This window comes from Coregonus clupeaformis, chromosome 11, assembly GCF_020615455.1.
Source record: "Coregonus clupeaformis isolate EN_2021a chromosome 11, ASM2061545v1, whole genome shotgun sequence".
In the NCBI taxonomy this organism is placed as follows: domain Eukaryota; kingdom Metazoa; phylum Chordata; class Actinopteri; order Salmoniformes; family Salmonidae; genus Coregonus; species Coregonus clupeaformis.
The window spans coordinates 35,873,140-35,890,037 of record NC_059202.1 but is presented as its reverse complement, the minus strand read 5'-3'; the positions used below and the strand labels follow the sequence as shown (position 1 = coordinate 35,890,037).

The window sequence follows — 16,898 nt, the reverse complement described above, 5'->3', positions numbered from 1 at the left end:
CATTTTGCTTTCATAAAAATCAAAACCTTTGACAGAAGCAAACTTTATTGATGTTTCAGTTTTACAAGAATCATAAGGCGAAATGTCTTTAATCTTCACTGCAAATAAGAAACACTTGTTCCTGTAAATCCATGAAGTGCACAGATTTTCAAATGCTGGGAAGGAAGGCAGAGATTACCATACTAAAATGTCCTAAAAAAGTCAGTTCTTCATGAATGTCAGAAATCAATGGATAATGTAGATCAAACGACTTTCTAAGCATGTTTCAACCACAACTAGCTATTTGACAGCATGATTGTCATACAATGTTTTGGGATTGACAAACTCAAAGTCAAGCGATAAACAAAAATGAATGGACATCGGGAGGACAAAGCAGGTTGTGAGCTAAAATGAATACATTCTCAATTTGGTGCTAAGCATCCAAACAACATTCCTAAAAATTGATAGACGAGGATTCCTCAAATAGGCAAGGATTCCTAAATACAAAAGTCCCATGGACAGTTTACTTAAAGGGAAAATCCACAAAAACTATTTTATTAGTCCACTTGATACAGTCAAAAAATGTTTTGCATGTCATCATCATAATGTGCCCGGTGACACTGATTTTTAAGTCCAATATCTTGAAAACTTGACTGCTGACAAGCAAAACATTTTGCGACTGTATCAACAGTGGACTAATGAAAGAAATACCCAAATATAGTTTGTGGATTTTCCCTTTAAGGATTGATTTAAAACTTGAATAAAATAAAACAATTATTTCACCACTGTCATCAGATAACTACTTTTTATGGTGCACAAGCAAATCGGGCAAAAAAGGAAATGCTAGGGGGCTGATAGATTACATTAGAATTCACATAGGAGAAAGAATGGAGGGTTTGGAGCCATAGGAATCTGGAGTAAACAGCAACAATGGGCAAACTACAGGGAAGCCAAACATGTAAACTAACATAAAATCGAAGTTACAAAAGGAAAGCCCTTCTATCGGCCTGGTTTGGTGGCAACTCATTTTACCACCAGAGCGACTTACAGGAGCAATTAGGGTTAAGATCCTTGCTTAAGGGCACATAGACAGATTTTTCACCTAGTCAGCTCGGGGATTCGAACCAGCAACCTTACGGTTACTGGCCCAACGTTCTTAACCGCTAGGCTACCTCCTAAGAGAAGGTGGATTGCATCAGTTCGTCCTTTCAGAAACCAGTATTGCGCTGTGCTTTTAAGGTCACAGCATACTCGCCATGTTCACTGATTCTTTCTAATAAATTGGTATATGCTGGCTTAGGTTGCTTTCACTTCATAGTGTCAACTATGCTTTGACCTACATTCACATTTTGTGCTGCTTTATACCTGCAAATAATCACAAGTAGTTATGGGCACTGATTCGGATGTACTCATTCTTTTCATGTGATAAATCATTTTCGTCACCTATGAAATCAGTACCAGTCGTCATTTTACTGATTGTGTGTAACTGGTGTGAAATGGTTTCAAATACTTCGGATTTGACAACTTAATTCTAGTCATGCAGCTAACATTCTTATGGACGACTGCGTTTCACAGGGGAAGAATCACATTCAAATTTGAACCCCAATTCACTCCATACTAAATAAAATAACCAGATTCAAAGGATTTGTATCCATTCAAGGAGTTCACAAGCCTTATCCTTCTACCTTGTCTATACCTTACCTGTTCTTTATTTCACACACCTAGCCACCTACCTCTTGCAACTTCAATAGTGACACAAAACTGTGTGTTGACTATAGTGGAAATCAGTTTCCATTAATAGCCGTCTTCACTTTGCATGGGAATTTGTTTCATGCAGACAGATCTTACATCCACAAGGAATTCCCCAGAGTAAAGCATTACTTCAAAGCCGCTGCCAATCTAAGCATATAAAGCGTTTAAAACATTGAAAATGATCCGCCCAGTACCCTAGTGGGCGACATCTCACGTCACCCCCACTTTCAAAAGATCAAAAAGGCCTTTGCTGCAACTTCATATAACATTGAGTTAATATTTTTCAATGCTGGTCATTGTGATATAGGATTACGGAGCTCTCGGATCCAGAGCTCACATCTTGAGAAACTTTCCTCTGAAATCCCCATGCCACTCAACTCCCCCAGACTTCTAGTTAACCACCTATTTCTGAAAAGACCTGTTGAAAAAGCCAATGGTTCCCAAGGCAATCAAAGGCATTTCAATTAAAAGTTCTTTAATATCAGACTTTAGTGCAGAAACCTTTTCAACTCAAAGTTGAACGACGACGTGAAGTGTCCACTGTTCCTCCTGGAGAATGTTCCTCTTGCGGTCATTTGATGAGATTTCAGGTCTAAGAGTCGGCATCGACACCGCCAGTCTTCCTCCGCATCAATCTAATCAAATGAGTCTGGGTATCAAACGGGTGTGAAAACCGATCAACTTTGAGGTGAGGGTTTCCTATGTTGCTGGATTGAAGCGTTCCGTACCCCCCCACTTTCTTGTTATCTGCTTTTGAGAGTTAGCAGAATGCGCTCCCCCAGCCAAGTTGCTTGAGAACTTGTCTTTCCCTGTTCGCTGCTCAAAGAGAGAGGTCCTCTGGACAACTGGTCATTCCCTCAGACAGAGGCGTGAGGTTTGAAGGGAAGGTGGGGAAGGGGCTGAGAGGGGGGTGGGTAGGACATCTTTCATTGGGAGTTGTGCCTCGTATCGTTTCTTCGTTCTCGTTTCGTCTTCCTCACGACAGCTCGACCGCCTGCCGTCGCCTTCCTCTCGTCTTCGGCAGTGGTCCTTCACTCCCTCTCGTTCCCTCTTCCTGGCCGTCCGTTCTTTCTTTCTTTCTATCGCTTTCTTTCTCTCTCGTGATTTGTTGGTTTCTCTCTCCCGTTGATTTCACACGGTGGTGCTTCAGTTGTAGCAGAGGAAAACAGGTATCCATTTTTTTTTATTATTACCCAGATTAAAATGCTGATGAACTAAGCTCAGCTCAAGCCTAGCTCCTCTTCCAACAACCTGAGAAAAGGAAACGAGAAGGATATTCAAAATGGCTTCCACCAACAATTTTCTGAAGTACATTGTAGACTGTGCAGTAGAGGACAAATCATTAACAGTTCTTGATTCCACTCTAGTACGGTGGGAATGGGAATAGTTATCTTACACTTTAGTACTGTGACAGTCCAGTCACCCCCCCATGTTGGTATGCACGTTCACCCTGGTAAGTCGAGTCCTGCGATAGAGCCACGTCGATCTGGGACTTGAACTCATCACCTAGATAACTGTCCTGTTAAAACAGAAGGAGAAACCCCCAATAACATACAAGATAAAACAACACACTAATTCTTCCAACATTTCCCTGAGAGGAGCATATGATGTCAGCAATATGAACCTCCACCCAGCCAACCAGTGGTGGTGCTATTACCATATTGCTTACTTTATTATTACCATACTGGCTTCTTGCTTGGTGTAAGCAATATGGCGAGGAGTAAGCAATATGACAAACATTACATCTAACCAATGGGCAAGGTGAAGCTATTAAATTTTTTATTTATACCCATCTAATCCTCTTAGATCTCCATAATTGCATTGTGGGGACGATTTGGGATTGGGCATAGGAGTACGAGGCCAGAGTCTGACTTGGTATAGCTAAGGTAGTAGAGAGTGGAGTTTAAGCCAGTATTGTTACCTGGGACAGTTCAGGCTGGGAGAGGCCAGGCTGGCTCATCTGGGAGGGCTGGCTCATGGTGATGTAGCCCTGGGTGAGTGGCCCCTGGGAGAAGGGCTGGGAAGACACGTCCTGGCTGGCCTGGCTGTTTGGCCCGTTGCTTTGCCCACTGCCACCGTGGTTCCCCATGCCGCGGGTCCTCTGGCGCCCGCCACGCCCCGCTTTGCCCTTCAGCGCCCCACCACGACCTGGGTGGCAGAGAGAGAGACTAACGTCAGCTCACTTATCAAACAGAGTAACAAACAGTGAACATGCATTGCAGAGGAGAAATAGTAGGGGTATAAGAACATCTCCAAAGCCCCATACACTGGCGAGTAACTCCGAGGTCCAAGTAGAATACTGAGACTTGGAAAGTTATGACTTCTGGTTATTTGGATACTGTCCAACTTCACAGGGCCAAATAAATATTCCACCAGTCAATATATGCACAACTAATGAATAGTGGCCGTTTGCTTCCTGCTCACCTGCAGCAGGGCCGTTGGCCTGGGCCAGGTAGCCTGGCGGAGGCATGGGAGGTATCACCAAGTTGAAAGGAATAGGCATGTTCATGGCCGCCATGTGGGCTGGCCCGGCCCCAATCATGCCGATCTGGTCGTGGGTTTGGAAGTACATGTTGGATGGACGCCCTGTAGAAAGAAAGACAGGAAACATGCCACAGTAGTCATGCATGTGTGAGCGCTCACATCGCTGGAGAATGTATTTGTTCCATGTAGCAATGCAATACAATAAATTCTGGTGCCACCACAGAGAATGATATGACTCTTCATTGTATCTGTCCCATTATGGCGTCTGTGAGAGCATGAAGGAGGTACAGAACAAATGACCACATAATAAAACGGGTACTTTTCCACTGACCTGCGTTGCTGCGATCATAGGCAGACCCAGGGATGAGGGCCTCGCGGGCGTCATACATGGCAGTGCTCATGAACCGGGCTCCCTGGAACACAAACATGGGTTCAATACCCACGAAAACGCTGAGGAGCTGCTGTTCTGTTGTCGTAACATATTGGCCAACAAAAGTGTTACGGAGTTCAAAGTGTAACAAGTGTTAAAAGCGTTACTAAATAACACATTTATATGAAGGGACTAGAATCTCCATGGGCTCAATAACCACACCGAAAACATGTGCCAACTGTACACTCCCACACATACAACATGTAGAGTGTGTGTGTGTGTGAGATAACTCACAGGGTTAATGGCGTTGACCAGCTTGCGGGGCTTGCTGAACTGCATCAAGCTCTCTCTCAGGTTGTTGAGGGGTCCCTCTACCAGAACCTTCTGCTCCTTGTAGTAGTTGAGCAGGTGGTTCCACAGAGGCTGCTTGGACAGGGCCTTGGGGTTACCCACGATGATCACCCCATACCTGAAAACATACGTTACACAATACTGGTCAGTGGGAGATAGCAGATTAAAGGCAATCATAGAATTCACCATTAGGTGTTGCAGGCATTTCTACTTTGGTGACAAGAACAGAAGTGGACAGTGATTCTCTTGAAGTCTGACGATGCATTTGCATTGTATACATTCACACTGACGGGAAGGGTAAAAATGAGAATGAATGAGTCTAAATCAGTGGTAGTCACTAATATTTCTGAGGGAAACAACCTTGCAGGCCGAGCCACTATACCCATCGAAGAAGGGGGGTTGGGGGGGTCACGGGGTCAAATTGAGTCAAACATGAAATAAAATGATTTAATAATATGCCATTTAGCAGACGCTTTTATCCAAAGCGACTTACAGTCATGCGTGCATACATTTTTGTGTATGGGTGGTCCCGGGGATCGAACCCACTACCTTGGCGTTACAAGCGCCGTGCTCTACCAGCTGAGCTACAGAGGACCACAGCTCTGTGGTCCACAGATTTACACATCACTTATTCCTGATGAACCACTATGAAGATTTCCAGCTGGACTGGAACAGTCCTTCCATAGAAGCTGTGGTGAGAATGAAGACTAATGGTCCAGATGCTTACTTGGCTCTGGTGAGGGCCACGTTGAGACGGCGCGGGTCGTTGAGGAAGCCGATGCCCTGGTGCTCGTTGGCTCGGACGCATGACAGGATGATGAAGTCCTTCTCCCTGCCCTGGAACGCGTCCACGCTGGCGATCTCAACCTCCTGACAGCAGAGAAAACAGGATAGAATAGTTTTGTAATGCATGCATTGGTCAAATGCAACAGGTTTGGACATATTAGTAGTAACGCAATATTCATTTAAGATTTTATAAATCTGCTACCATCTGCAGAACAAGAATAAAGCAAATCAATATGACAAATCATGTTCTTGAGAAGACTACAACAACAAAAATCAAATTGTCTTTATATTTATTTTTTAGTGTAAGTTCAGCTATACGGATGTACCTGGTAGAGCTTGGTGTGGAGGGAGCCGCTAAACTGCATGTACTGCACCAGGTAGGACCTCTGGCCCTCGTAGGGGGTGATGATGCCTATCTGGTCAGGCTTGGCTCCAGCCTTCAGCAGCCTGGTGGTGATTTTCTCCACATTAGCTGCCTCAGTTCTGGGGAGAGGGGACAGTGTTTCAAATAGTTCCAAACAAACGAAATAAAGACACGCTAGTTGCATTCCAAAATAGCAATCAATGCTGTTGATACTTTGAGATGAACCTTGACTGGACTGTGAGCCATACCTGTTCAGGTAGGATGTTCCAGAGCTAGCGATTTCCTCCTGGCCTTGAGTCACGTAGAAGAACATGGGCTTGTCTGGCTGTGGCCACTGGAAGTCAAAGCCTTTCTTGATGCGGTCAGCTGCCCAGGGAAAAGAAACACATTGTCAACATGGTTAGTATGGGACTTGGTCTTCAATAAGCCAGTGAGATTGTGAACAAACCTAAATTGGCCATTTTATTCAACGGCAAATATGTGCCCAAAAGCAATACGCTTAAAGTTAGAGTAGAGTTACAGAAGATTTCAGAGTGGCCTAATTTTAAACTTCCGCAGTAGAGTAAATGTTTGACACTCAGTGTATGAACACAAACCCCTTGGGATCTGAAACACTACTTGAATTCATACACTGCTACTTCTAGATTGCAAACAAACATGGTTTCTACATAAACTTCACCTTTTCTAGTTGCTATTCTGTATATTTTGTGGGGAAATGTTAGTAGGCACTAGGCACCAGTACATTGCCAATAATAAGTTAATTATTGTTGTACACATGACCAATTCAAAAGCTATAATATGACCAAGAAGCCTGGTAAAAATTTCTAACTCACCAGCGGTGACTCCATTCTGCAGGGAGCCCTCGTAGAAGATGTTGGAGGGGAAGGCGCTGAGGGCCGGGTGCATGCGGTACTGCACCTGCAGACGGATGGGCCTGATGCCCAGCACCACCAGACGCTCAAACAAAGACTGGGACAGGCCTGCTTTGGCTGCCTTCTTACACATCACTACTGGGCCAAGCTGGCAGTGGTCTCCTACCAGAATTAGCTGTGGAGGGGGAGTTAACGATTAAATGACAGTTAACCAGAAATGTTTAGCCTCTCTCTCTCTCTGTAGTGAAATCCACACTGTGCGTTTACATTGTCTGCTACAGTCTTAAAAAAACATTGTCCATTTCTTTGGCTAAAAAAAATTGTTTTAGTCTGGACTTAGTAGGTGACATAAAATTGACCGAGTTCAACCATTGACAATTTTTTGTCAAAACATGTCCATGCAAAGATCATTGGGATTGAACCAATTTTAAGCATAAATTGTTGTTGTTTTGTGTGCGTGTGTGTGTGTGTGCATGGTGTGTACCTGCTTGGCACCCAGGACCACGGGTACCATGCACTCTGGCTCGGTGGCCTGGGTGCTCTCATCGATGAGGATGGAGCGGAACTGCATCTTGGCCAGACGGGGGTCTCCTGCCCCCACACAAGTACAGCAGATCACATCCGCGTTCTAACGAGGGACAGTGGTAAACAGGTTATGAGTTGGTTTGAAATTAGAGGAATGGGGAACCCATATCATCGTCACTAGGTCAAGAAAACATTCTACTTCACAGGACTTGCCGTACTGTTCTCATAAGACTGTTGTAACTTATTGGGCGACAAAAGTGTTAGTGTTAAAAGTGTCCTCTTCTCACCATGAGCAGCTCTCTCTCAGCGGTGCGCTTTAGGGCCCGGTAGCGCTTCTCATCAGCGGACGACAGCTCCCCGGTCTCATCCTTCAGCTGCTGCAGCTTCTGTAGCTCTGGCATACTGGGGGTCACAGCAGACATAGAGCAGACACAGAGCAGACACAGCAGGTTGAGCAACACACATCATTATAGTTATTCTATAAAAAAGTAACACTTGGCAAGGACAGAAAACTAAGCATAAGCAAATCTGGCAGAACTATTCAATGGTTCTATTGAAGCAGTTAACAAATGCATCCTTTCCCTTTCTTCATTCTTTGATATTTAAAACAAGGCTAACACATTGCTAAAGGTATTAACATGAGTGATTATGACAGCACCACTATGGCAGTACAATTCAAGTTGAGACGGTGCAAAATAAAAGAAAAAAAGGACTTCATTTCCCAGCATGCCCCACCTGTCCATGTTGCGGATCTGGTTGTGCAGGGCCAGGAAGGAGACAGGGGAGTCGATGGCCTCTCTGCTCTTAGCACACAGCCTGACCACCTTCAGACCCGACATGTGGATCTTCTCAGTCAGCTGGTCCACTGCGATGTTACTGGGAGCACACACCAGCACGGGCCTGCAGAACCAAACACACAACGGATGAATGCAGAATGCAATGACAATGAGCAGATGCTATAGCATACTTTCATAGTTTGCTTTTGATGTTTAGCCTTCTTGTACATAGCCTACCTTTCTTTAAGTTGCTCTGGATAAGAGCTTCCGCTAAATGACTTGCTTTTGACAAAATACATAATGAGGATGTGAGATTCTGAGTGTGAACTGTCTTACCCATTGCCCTGCCTGGCGAGGTGGTACACTATGGTGGCAGAGGTGACCGTTTTCCCAGTGCCAGGGGGGCCTTGGATAAGACTGAGGGGTCTCTGCAGCACAGTCTTCACAGCATACACCTATTTTAACACACAAATCAAAGCCAAAACACTTATCAACGCTGCGCATAAAGACAAGCACATGGAATTAACATTTAACTCCAAATGAAGATCCTCATGATTATAAGACCGCATTACTATCAAGTTTCCCATTAAAAGGAGGACATGTCTTCCTTTTCTAATCATTAATTCACTAAAACGAATGGTTAGAAAGGCAAAAGTTTCAGGCCCCACGCACAGGTGGGGTCAAGTCAGTGAGGTGTTTTGGAGTGGGGGTCAGACCTGAGAGTGGTTGAGGTCGGGCAGGCCCTGGGCAGTGAAGCGTTTGGGCAACTGACACTTGATGATGACATCCTCCACCTCGTGGCCCAGCAGCTTGTGGTAGATGTAACCCGACACGGACGTCTCGTCCACAGCAAAGGTCTTCAGGGCACTCTGCATTCTGAAACCCAGTGGAGACAAATGGGTTATAGTGGCGATAAAGAGTGATGTGGTTAACAATGATAATACAAGCTAGTACCTTCATATCATGTCTTATTCATTCAATTCTATGATATATAAACACACAACAGGATTTATGTTAGTGATCATTTGTGTGAAATACAGCTCTAGCTGCACAATCAGTACTCTCTGGAAAACAAGTCACTTAAGAACACCAGAGCATCAAAAACCAAAGTAGAACTGATTAAATATTCTGATTTGCTTGTCGTACCTGTCAAAGGAAGTGGACTTCCACACGAAATCCACCTGGAAGTTGTGGGGTATTTCTACAGGAGCTCCGACACTGCTGCGCAATTCTATAGCAATCTCATCTCCATAGTCTTTCACAAAGGGTGCTAAGGAAATAAGTACAGCAAAATAGCCTTTCCTTGTGGAATGTTTGAAAGAAAAATATGTGTTTGTTCTCTCCACTTTACCGGGGCTAATAGTAGGGATGAAAGGTCTACAAAACTGTGGATTTTCCCTACACTAGCATACTAGAGGGGTGATAACTCCTGGATGGGCCTCTCAGAAGGGAGTGCTACGGTAGACTAGAGTAAGGAGATAGAGTTAAAGAGTTATCTCCCAATAAAATATGATTTATTTATGCAAGGCCTTAAACATTACAACCCAATAACGTGGCTAGCATCATTAGAATGCTTACCCCACATTTTGCATTGGCGACCAAAAAACTAGTCTGCATTTGAGACATTGAGATTGTTCAGATTGGCTGACGAGTTGAGACGCAAAACGACTTTTTCCCCTGACCCCATCATGGAAAAGGAAAGATGGCGAGGTGGATCCTATTTGCTAAAAAAGGGACCACTTTGAGTAGGTGATCAATAGGTAGGGATGAGCAACCACTGAAGAAAATGTGTTTTTCTTCAGAATGATCTTTTAGTTAAAGGATACTGTCTGGGACTTTGATGACATGGCCGATGCCCTTCCAGAGTGGGGCCAGCTCTCCTTTGTAGCGCAGACATATCTCATCTCCCTGCATCAGTCGCATGTCTGTGCAAACCACCAGTTAGAAACACTCTGCTCAAACAATATATCCAGAAATATATGAATAATGGTCCCAAGGAGGCGGACAAAATACAATACCGTACACAAAACGGCCAGCACAAAACGAACACACACACCACCGGGGATGCAGGTATGGGAGGCAACGGTTCTCTATGCACAACAGAACCACTGGTAGACAGAAAAGTCAATTGAAATAATTACCACCTGAATCCGTCTTGGGTAAGGAGAAATAGGCAATCCGCTTTTTATTTAGCCCCAGGTCCCACCTGACCGTTATATTATCTTGGGTCTGTGGAGTTACAGATGAGAACAAAGGAAACAATTAATAAGAAAAAACATTAGTCATACTGTCATTAGCTACATAAAAAGAAAACTCAGCCACCCTGCTATGTTCAAGTACAATGTATTTTTCTTTGTACATGCATCCTTCCCTGAACATTTTCACAGATTTTATACATTTGTCAGGGTTACAGCAAGGTTTCCACCATTATGATTTCACCTCACACAAGACCTACTGCATAGAATATGTGTACGTTACAGTAGGCAGTTGCACAGTAGACGCATTTGTGACTGCCCTTATGTTTATGAATGATCTAAAGGGGATGTGGAGCCTGTACCTGGGACTCTTTAAGCTTTTTGTCGTAGTCGGCCTCCAGCTTGACGAGGGGGCCGAAGATGTTCTGGTACTGGTAGGCATCCTCGTAGCGCAGCAGCACATGCTGTGGCTCCTCGTCTACACCGGGCTTCTCCAGGTCCTCCAGAGTGGCCGTGGGATTGTCCTGAGACGAGAGGATGCACAGGTCATGCTTTCATTCATGTCCATATATGGTAACACTGACTGCTTCCTCCTCCAGCTACTGATTGGTGGGGCCTTCCCCTGCCTAGTTTGGTTGCCCCCCGCCCAGTATGTCAGATGCTGTGGTGTTTCATGATTATTTCTGAGGTTAAGCTATATCTACTACATGGCTCTGGATAGGTAGAGCAAGCCCAGTACCTTCCAGAGCTCCTCCAGCTTGTTGATCTGCTGGGCGGTGATCTGGCGGGCCCGGAGCTGCTCCTGCTCCGAGGGGATCTTAACCAGCCAGGACAGGAAGCAGCGGTCCTGGATCAGCGGCTGCCACTGGGAGCTGTCCCAGTTGATGTCCTTCAGGCTGCTCTGACTGGCACATGGCTGCCTAGCAGCACAAACATACGGATACAGTCAATATACACTACCGTTCAAAAGTTTGGGGTCACTTAGAAATTTCCATTAAAATTGTCCATTAAAATAACATCAAATTGATCAGAAATACAGTGTAGACATTGTTAATGTTGTAAATGGCTATTGCAGCTGGAAACGGCTGATTTTTAATGGAATATCTACATAGGCGTACAGAGGCCCATTATCAGCAACCATCAGTCCTGTGTTCCAATGGCACGTTGTGTTTGCTAATCCAAGTTTATCATTTTAAAAGGCTAATTGATCATTAGCAAACCCTTTTGCAATTATGTTAGCAGAGCTGAAAACTGTTGTGCTGATTAAAGAAGCAATAAAACTGGCCTTCTTGAGACTAGTTGAGTATCTGGAGCATCAGCAATTGTGGGTTCGATTACAGGCTCAAAATGGCCAGAAACAAATAACTTTCTTCTGAAACTCGTCAGTTTATTCTTGTTCTGAGAAATGAAGGCTATTCCATGCGAGAAATTGCCAAGAAACTGAAGATCTCGTACAACGCTGTGTACTACTCCCTTCACAGAACAGCGCAAACGGGCTCTAACCAGAATAGAAAGAGGAGTGGGAGGCCCCGGTGCACAACTGAGCAAGAGGACAAATACATTAGTGTCTAGTTTGAGAAACAGACGCCTCACAGGTCCTCAACTGGCAGCTTCATTAAATAGTACCCGCAAAACACCCATCTCAACAGTGAAGAGGCGACTCCAGGATGCTGACCTTCTAGGCAGAGTTGCAAAGAAAAAGCTGTATCTCAGACTGCCCATCTTAATCTTTTATTGGCCAGTCTGAGATATGGAATAGCCTTCATTTCTCAGAACAAGAATAGACTGACGAGTTTCAGAAGAAAGTTATTTGTTTCTGACCATTTTGATTCCGTAATCGAACCCACAATTTCTGACGCTCCAGATACTCAACTAGTCTCAAGAAGGCCAGTTTTAATGCTTCTTTAAATCAGCACAACAGTTTCCAGCTGTGCTAACATAATTGCAAAAGGGTTTTCTAATGATCAATTAGCCTTTTAAAATGATAAACTTGGATTAGCAAACACAACGTGCCATTGGAACACAGGACTGATGGTTGCTGATAACGGGCTTCTGTACGCCTATGTAGATATTCCATTAAAAATCAGCCATTTCCAGCTACAATAGCCATTTACAACATGAACAATGTCTACCTTGTATTTCTGATCAATTTGATGTTATTTTAATGGACATTATTTTTTGCTTTTCTTTCAAAAACAAGGAAATTTCTAAGTGACCCCAAACTTTTGAACGATAGTGTATATTTGCGTTTTCGAAAGTCTGTTCATCGACAGATGGTTGTGTTGCTCTCTTGCCATAATATGACATACAGTTGAAGTCGGAAGTTTACATACACCTTAGCCAAATACATTTAAACTCCGTTTTTCACAATTCCTGACATTTAATCCTAGTAACAATTCCCTGTTTTAGGTCAGTTAGGATCACCACTTTATTTTAAGAATGTGAAATGTCAGAAAAATAGTAGAGAGAATGATTTGGAAGACCCATTTGCGACCAAGCTTTAACTTCCTGACTGATGTCTTGAGATGTTGCTTCAATATATCCACATAATTTTCCTTCCTCATGATGCCATCTATTTTGTGAAGTGCACCAGTCCCTCCTGCAGCAAAGCACCCCCACAGCATGATGCTGCCACCCCCGTGCTTCACGGTTGGGATGGTGTTCTTCGGCTTGCAAGCGTCCCCCTTTTTCCTCCAAACATAACGATGGTCATTATGGCCAAACAGTTCTATTTCTGTTTAATCAGACCAGAGGACATTTCTCCAAAAAGTACGATCTTTGTCCCCATGTGCAGTTGCAAACCGTAGTCTGGCTTTTTTATGACGGTTTTGGAGCCGTGGCTTCTTCCTTGCTGAGCGGCCTTTCAGGTTATGTCGATATAGGACTCGTTTAACTGTGGATATAGATACTTTTGTACCTGTTTCCTCCAGCATCTTCACAAGGTCCTTTGCTGTTGTTCTGGGATTGATTTGCACTTTTGGCACCAAAGTACATTCATCTCTAGGAGACAGAACGCGTCTCCTTCCTGAGCGGTATGACGGCTGCGTGGTCCCATGGTGTTTATACTTGCGTACTATTGTTCTTACAGATGAACGTGGTACCTTCAGGCGTTTGGAAATTTCTCCCAAGGATGAACCAGACTTGTGGAGGTCTTGGCTGATTTCTTTTGATTTTCCCATGATGTCAAGCAGAGGCACTGAGTTTGAAGGTAGCCCTTGAAATACATCCACGGGTACACCTCCAATTGACTCAAATGATGTCAATTAGCCTATAAGAAGCTTCTAAAGCCATGACATCATTTTCTGGAATATTCCAAGCTGTTTAAAGGCACAGTCAATTTAGCGTATGTAAACTTCTGACGCACTGGAATTGTGATACAGTGAATTATAAGTGAAATAATCTGTCTGTAAACAATTGTTGGAAAAATTCTGTGTCATACACAAAGTAGATGTCCTAACCAACTTGCCAAAACTATAGTTTGTTAACAATAAATTTGTGGAGTGGTTGAAAAACAAGTTTTAATGACTCCAACCTAAGTGTATGTAAACTTCCGACTTCAACTATACTTACGTTTACATCACGGTATCTATGGCAACAGATTCTGTCAAATCTATGGTAATCACACATGCAGAATCAACACCACACTCAGTGTTAGCCACCATTTTCCATCCCATTATACACACCTGCACAGCAGCACCACCACTGAGTCGGCCTTGGCGGGGATGAAGCCCAGGAGGAAGACGTTGCGACAGCCACAGTTGTAGCACTCCAGCACCGTCTCGCCCAGCGGCCCGTCTTTGTGCAGAGTCACCTCTTTGCATTTTGCTCTCACCAAGTGGTTCACTATGTGGCTGAATAAGAGCATGGGAGACTATCAACTTATTTGCACATGCATGTTATGAATACATATTTTTAGTGGATGAGACACTGGCGTGTTGCATACCTGCCAGATGTATTGCCACGTCCATTGCAGAACCACTTCTTGCTTGTGTTGCAGAACACCACACATGCAGGATCATGGATGCCACAGTAACTGAAAAAATAAACATAGCAACAGGCCCTTCTATGACTTCTAGGTCATACATATTTACTCATAATTGGGTGCAGCGCACAGAAAGCAATAACAGAGTTAAAAAGCTTTTATATTACAGAAAGTCAATATGTTAACTTATTAGCAAACTCTAAATATTTTTTAAAAGTGTTTGACGATATGTTCTGCTAACAATTCAACCGATACTGTGGGACAATCATACAAATGAGTAATCAAGTGTTTGGCTCGCTCTCCTACCTGCAGGCATGCAGTGGGAGGTCTTTGGTGTAATAGGTGTCCTCTTCATCCTCCTCGAAGTTCAACTCAGCGAGGAGTTGGCTCGCCTTGGCCACATCATCGACACCTCCATTGTGAAGCCCTTCATCAGGACCATTCACCTACAGATGGAGCATGGTTACAATTAGGACTGCAACTAGGCCAAAAACATGGATGCATTGCTATGGCACTAGGTAGAGAGATATTTCCTTTGCCACTACAATAAACACAACTTTGAAGGTACATAAGGTGGGTGAAACAACATAACCTAACTTTTTATTTGTAGACGAATTTGTATGTTAACCAGTCAATCACTTGAGGGAGACTAGGAATTAATTACTGCACAACCTTGTTATCCACACATTCATTGGTACTGTTGTTGTTGGATAACAAACTAGTTAACAATTTTAGCCTGACCAACATTTAGCACAACATGTTTTTGGCCTCTCATTTTGGAGAGAGGATGAAGTCAATGGGGGTGGCTATCTATGCGTTGGATAACAAGGTGGTTAGATAGCTAACACTAACTAATACTGTTAATGTTAGCTCGTTATAGCTCATTTTGTAATACTAGTAAGCCAGCAGTGATTCTACATAGTCATAGTTGACAATTTACCAGTGTATGTTGGCAAACACGAGTTAGCTAGTTAGCCAGTGAGCAAACATGGCTAGTAGCTAGATGGCTAACAGTAACGTTAGCTAACTAGCGCGTTAGCAGTTGTAGGAATTGATGGCGGGAAAGTTTGGCTAGCTTCACATCAAGAATACAAACCTGATTGTCCAGCTGACTCTGGGTTTGGCCTTGAGTTTGCGTCTGGCTGGGTAGAGTAAAATCGGTAAACTCGTACTCCGAGCCCTGGGTATCAGCCCCAAGTAGTTCCGCTTCCTCCGTGTCCAGGAAGGTGAGCGTTTGAGAACTCGGCCCGTACGCCTCCACACTCATCTCGACACAAGTTGCGCTGACTAAACGGACTCCGGTGCAGTGATGAATATGATCAAGACCCTCGGTGATATGTTTATCAAAGGGTATAGTTGCGATCACCGTTTCTGCTTCGAGTCTGATTTGAACCTAAACAAAATTCGAACCGCACCTGAAATTAAACAGAAAACACAGCTCGAGACGCGCCTGAACTCCAAACAGTGACGAACTTCCTAGCGCCGCACAACGTAAGTGCGTAGAGCACGAAATATTGACGTTTACACAAATGCAAAGGAAGGCGGATGGATCTATTGATTGATTGATATTGATGACAAACATCTACTTTTTAAATTGTTAAATAAAATCAGTTGTTATCACCTAGAAGAGTTTACTATGAATGTTATTATGATTGGAACAGAATGAACACACACGTCTGAAAAGTATTGTGTTGGTTATTCTCAAAGAGAGAGGCACACAGGAAACCAACATTATTTTCCTTCATTTATTGAAATGTGAATGAGGGTAATCCTTTTCACAATGTTTCTTTCTGTCTCAAAACCATTGTTCAGCTCAATGCCAAATAGCAATCTGGGAAAACACAAAGGAATTTGATATAAATCTAGATGCCATAATAAAATATGATATACATCCAAGAACAATAGAAGTACACATTGAGACAGCAGAGAATGTATAGGCTGCAGTGGAGGCTGCTGAGGGGAGGACGGCTCATAATAATGGCTGGAATGGAGTTAATGGAATGGTATCAAACACGTGTTTGATACCATTCCATTCACTCCATTCCAGCCACAATACTCCGTTTCGGCCATTATTGTGAGCCTTCCTCCCCTTAGCAGCCTCCACTGATAGGCTGGGATAAGTGTTGGACATACTGAGATCGATTTATGTAGTACGCTAATTTCTAAATAGTAACCTAGTGGTAATTCTGTGTCCCTTTCCATAACACAACAAGGCACAGGTCAGAAGAGGATCTTAAAGTATTTTGGTCAGTTTTACGGCGTTTCCTCCGACACATTGGTGCGGCTGGCTTCCGGGTTAAGCGAGCAGTGTGTCAAGAAGCAGTGCGGCTGGCTTCCGGGTTAAGCGAGCAGTGTGTCAAGAAGCAGTGCGGCTTGGCAGGGTCGTGTTTCGGAGGACGCATGGCTCTCAACCTTCACCTCTCCGGAGTCCGTACGGGAGTTGCAGCGACGGGATAAGACTG

The 16,898-nt window shown here is 43.8% G+C and overlaps 1 protein-coding gene across 2 annotated transcripts; it reads right to left on the bottom strand.

Moving 5' to 3' along the window:
* Positions 1–27: 27 nt before the first annotated feature.
* Positions 28–15,915, bottom strand: LOC123491973 (regulator of nonsense transcripts 1). Of its 2 annotated transcripts, none has more exons than XM_045223533.1 (24): positions 15,533–15,915; positions 14,743–14,882; positions 14,398–14,487; positions 14,138–14,305; positions 11,194–11,374; positions 10,817–10,978; positions 10,401–10,488; positions 10,086–10,184; positions 9,406–9,529; positions 8,976–9,135; positions 8,596–8,714; positions 8,219–8,383; positions 7,771–7,885; positions 7,443–7,586; positions 6,920–7,133; positions 6,335–6,452; positions 6,049–6,205; positions 5,664–5,806; positions 4,880–5,054; positions 4,547–4,628; positions 4,156–4,317; positions 3,653–3,879; positions 3,128–3,250; positions 28–2,982 (listed from the first exon to the last, which is right to left on the bottom strand). In XM_045223533.1, the coding sequence occupies exons 1-23, from the start codon at positions 15,701–15,703 to the stop codon at positions 3,131–3,133; spliced, it is 3,324 nt and encodes a 1,107-aa protein (XP_045079468.1). In that variant the 5' UTR covers positions 15,704–15,915; the 3' UTR covers positions 28–2,982; positions 3,128–3,130. The 2 variants fall into 2 exon arrangements, with proteins under 2 accessions (XP_045079468.1, XP_045079469.1); XM_045223534.1 differs by having other exon boundaries at positions 9,406–9,514.
* Positions 15,916–16,898: the final 983 nt, after the last annotated feature.